This window comes from Penaeus japonicus, unplaced genomic scaffold (genome assembly GCF_977035675.1).
Source record: "Penaeus japonicus unplaced genomic scaffold, GWHDUDI00000001_assembly GWHDUDI00000034, whole genome shotgun sequence".
In the NCBI taxonomy this organism is placed as follows: domain Eukaryota; kingdom Metazoa; phylum Arthropoda; class Malacostraca; order Decapoda; family Penaeidae; genus Penaeus; species Penaeus japonicus.
In genome coordinates this window covers 8,798,562-8,802,841 of record NW_028234436.1, presented here as the reverse complement: position 1 = coordinate 8,802,841, position 4,280 = coordinate 8,798,562, and the positions used below count along the sequence as shown (strand labels likewise).

General features: G+C 37.4%; 1 protein-coding gene across 1 annotated transcript; it reads left to right on the top strand.

Moving 5' to 3' along the window:
- The first annotated feature begins 1,046 nt into the window (after nt 1-1,046).
- Nucleotides 1,047-3,428, top strand: LOC122248584 (cuticle protein AMP1B-like). Its single transcript, XM_086531056.1, has 3 exons — nt 1,047-1,204; nt 1,609-1,811; nt 2,556-3,428. Exons 1-3 carry the CDS (start codon nt 1,175-1,177, stop codon nt 2,683-2,685), a joined length of 363 nt encoding a protein of 120 aa, XP_086387182.1. The 5' UTR covers nt 1,047-1,174; the 3' UTR covers nt 2,686-3,428.
- The last annotated feature ends 852 nt before the right edge of the window (nt 3,429-4,280 follow it).

Below are 4,280 nucleotides of genomic sequence, written 5' to 3'. Positions count from 1 at the left end.
ATCATTATTGTCATTATCATTATTATCATCATTTGTCATTATAATCATTATCATTAATATCATCACTTTTAGCATTATCATTATTGTAATTGTTATCATTATCATCATCATTGTTATCAATATCATATTATAATTGTTATCATTACCATAACCATTATTATCATTCGCATCATTATCATCATCATTAGTAGTAGTGATACCATCAGTTATTAACCTCGTTATTATTTTGATTATCATTATCATCACTGTTATTATTCCTATCATTAATATCATGATTATTTCCATTATCCTTATTGATATTACCATTATTATTGTTATTATCATTTCTATTGTTATCACTACTATTCTTATCATTATTGTCATTATCATCATTACTAATATCACTCTAATATCGTTATTATTATTACATTATTGTTATTATCATTATTACTGATATCATCATTATCATCATTATTATCTTTACTGGTTTATTATCATTGTTCTTGTTATTATCATATTGTCATCATTATCATAATTATCCTGATTATTATGATCATCATTATTGATCATTATCATCATCATCAACATATACTTGTCTTATTGTTATTATAATTGTTGTTATTGTTATCAATCATCACTATTATCATCGTTAACATTATCACTGTTATTACTATAATCATTATCATTTTTGTTATTATCATTGACATTTTTGTTATCATCCTGATGATGATAATATCATTATAATCATTATTGGTATCACTAAAACCATCGCCATTATTGTTATGGCACCAGCCTCATTATTCTTATATGTCAATATGTCAATGTCAATATTCTTGTCATTTAGATTGTCATTGGTGGTAGATTTAGTAAGGCAAGTGCATCATTATCATCACCATTATCATTGCATATTATTAACACTCTGTCATCATCACCATTGCTCGTCGGCCGCCCACCACCCTCCGCCCGCAAACCGCCGCTGAGGCAACGCGTGAACGCCAGGACACAGAAGGGAAACCGAGCAGTGGTGATGGTGGCAAGCGTGGTGGCGACGGTGGTGATGGGGGGGGGAGTGGGCGGGGTCTTTGGGATTTTTTGCTCTCCATATAAAGGGGTTCTTCGGCGTCCCTTCGTCAGTCACTGATCAGCTGTTCCTAATTCCTCCTGTTCTCTCAAGACGGAAAAGAACTGCTTCAGGATGATGTCTTCTCGCCTGTGCCTCGGCGCTGTTAGTGGTGTTTTTTATGTTTTTGTTACTATTTTTTTTTTACTTCATTTGTTGTTTTTGTGTTGATGGTCATAGGAAAAGTACTTTACTTGATTCCAACTTTTTGACAATTTCTTTTCTATCTTATTCAGTGATGATAGTTTTTTTCCGAAATTGGAGATTCTAAAGTCTGAAAAGTTTATCCCATTCCTTAGGAATTAACTTTAGTCAAACATCCGAATTTCACTTTATGCGCTGTCATTATCGAAACTCCAGGATAATAATCTATATACCTTTCCTCATCAGTTATTACCTATCACCATCCATCACCATCTGCGCTTCGCCTTCACTCGCTCCTTCGCCATTCCAGAACCGATTCTTCCGCTTCCCTCAACCCCTTCTCTCTCTCTCTCTCTCCTGCCAAGGTCCTTCTCGCCGCCGCCCTGGTATCCGGAGACGCTGGATACCCTCGCCCCGTCGGATACCCTCGGCACATCCCCATCCTCAAGGACGACAGGACCCACAACACGTACGGGGAATATTCCTTCGACTTCGAGTCCGGCAACGGCATCGCAAGGCAGGAGTCCGGGACCCAGAGCTACGGACAGGTGGCGCAGGGGGGGTGGAGGTGAGTGGGGGGGGGTCCTCTTTCCTCTCTGTCTTTCATTCTATCTACCTCTCTCTCTCTCTCTCTTTCTTCCTTTCTCTCTCTTGCAATTCATTTTTTTGTTGTTGTTGTTGTTGTTGTTTTTCTCAATCTTTTGATTTCTTGCTTCTTTATGAATGGAGTTTGTATATTGTGCGTGTTTTCATGTTCTCTTTTAATGATCTTAGAGATTAGTTTGTTTTGTTTGTTGTTGCTTAAGAGTGATTCATGATCTTATCTGTTTATTTATATTACCATTGACACTGTAACACTCGTTTCCTCTTCACATGCATACCTGATATAGCTGCACTTGTATATATATATGTATATGTATATATATATATATATATATATATATATATATATATATATATATATATATATATATATATATATATATATATATATATGTATGTGTGTATCCAGTGACAGTGGAAAGTGACACGTGCTCATCTTGCGTAATGACTCACATGCAATTTTGTGTATGCATAATCACAAAGCTGACCCTTTCTATACTTCACCTGGCATTCAACAGCTGCTTGTGTGTGAATATGTGTTTTAGTGTGCACATGATCAAACAGTGAAGTATTTTCTAGTTCTTCCCTTGAACTAGACACCCAACCGCTGCGTCTGATGTATATGTGTATTTCTATGAACATGTGAATGTGTCCTTTCGTGTGCATATAACCAGGAACTTATGTCAGAACATTTCCTTGTCTCCCCCAGGTACACCTCCCCCGAGGGTCAGCAGGTGGACATAGTCTTCGTGGCTGACCAGGGGGGCTACCAGCCCCAGGGCTCTGTGCTCCCCGTCCCCCCTCCCCTCCCCTACACCCGCACCGGATTCGGATTCTAAGTCTTGTGATGACGACACCATCGATATCATCATTATCATCACAATCATCACCATCGTCTTTCACTTCATCTGACTCACCTCAGCGGATTTCGGAATCCACTTGAGCCGCGTGTGGCTTGTTCCTTCTCTTTATTTATTTCTATGTCCTTTTCTCTTTCCTCTCTTCATTTCAGTCTTTATTTTTGTTTTGCTCTCTCTATTCTGTTCTTTCTTTGTTTGTTTTCCGGACTTGCTTTGTATTTGTTTTTTGTTTTTTTGGTTTTACTACTCTGTCTTTCTGTCTATCAATCTATCTGTGTATCTGTCTATCTACCTATCAAACAAGCTAGCTAGCACTCTGTATGTCTATCTATCTATTCTCCTATTCCTCCTTCTCCTTCTTCTTCTCGTGCTCCTTTTTATTCTTATTGTATCTGTTCATTCTCTTCTCCTTCTACTTCTCCTCCTTCTTCTCCTCCTTCAACCGGAAATCAAACTCAATTATTCACTCCATCCAGAACCCTCTCAGATTCCGCCATGTTGTGCTCGCTTAAACACTGAAATTTCTCAGCCAAAGAAAACTCTGCATCTAGTCTCGTTTGGAAAACCTCCATTCGGTTATTTCTATTTTCATACATTGTTAACTTTTATGTTTGTAATCAAAATAATTTTTGTTACAAATCGTTTTGTTACATTTGTGTTATACTTTTTTATGTACTTTGATATTTTCATTTTGCATATGTGCCGGTCACATTTGCAACACATTTCTTTGGATGTAATATTAAAAATGGGAGAAAATGCTACATCTGGATTTATTAGTATCCGCAATAAGAAACTAGAAAAAAAGAAAAACACATGAACACATACATAAAAGAAACATACACACATAAATACACACACACGCACAGATGTTGATATAATAGATAAATAATGATATATAGATCAGATTAAGATACATAAAGAACTACATGCCATAGCCTGTGAATAATGATTATAGTAATAGTGTTGATTTTTTGTTGTTGTTGTTCTTATCAGAGAACAAACACCGAAACGTCAAATCAATATATATGTGTGTATATGTATATGTGTATATATATACAGTATATATATATATACATATATTTATATAATGTGTGTGTGTGTGTGTGTGTGTGTTAGTGTGTGTGTGTGAGTGTGAGGTCACGAGTTTACTTCTGAGGTTAGAGAAACATTATCGGAAATAAACAAAGCAAAGAGATGGTGTTGATAAATATGAAGCGAAAAGACAGAGAATTAATGATAAGAAAGGAAGGAGGAGTCTTGGCGATGTCCTAATGGCGTCGGTCACGGCGAATGGGGAAATCTCCGCCAGACATCTTGGGAAACAGGAGACGGTATGTGAGCGGAGCGTGAAAGGGAAGAGAGGAAGGGGAAAGGAAAGAAAGGGGAAAGGGGGAAGGTGGAAGGAAAGGAAAGGGAAATTGGGAAGAAAGGGGAAGGAAGATGAAGGGAAGGAAGGGGTGAAAGTGAGAGGGGGGGCTTAAACATCCCTAAGCACTTTCGCAGATTAGCCTTTCACCTCCATTATCATCATCATTGTTGTAGCATATCAACTGTTTAAGTCAGGGGCGCCGCAC

Bases quoted from the DNA above. Each gene is read 5' to 3' on its own strand.
- LOC122248584 (XM_086531056.1), top strand. From the start codon at position 1,175: ATGATGTCTTCTCGCCTGTGCCTCGGCGCT. The intron at 1,205-1,608 runs GTTAGTGGTGTT...TCTCCTGCCAAG, and splicing joins CTCGCCTGTGCCTCGGCGCT to GTCCTTCTCGCCGCCGCCCT. The intron at 1,812-2,555 runs GTGAGTGGGGGG...TGTCTCCCCCAG, and splicing joins GTGGCGCAGGGGGGGTGGAG to GTACACCTCCCCCGAGGGTC.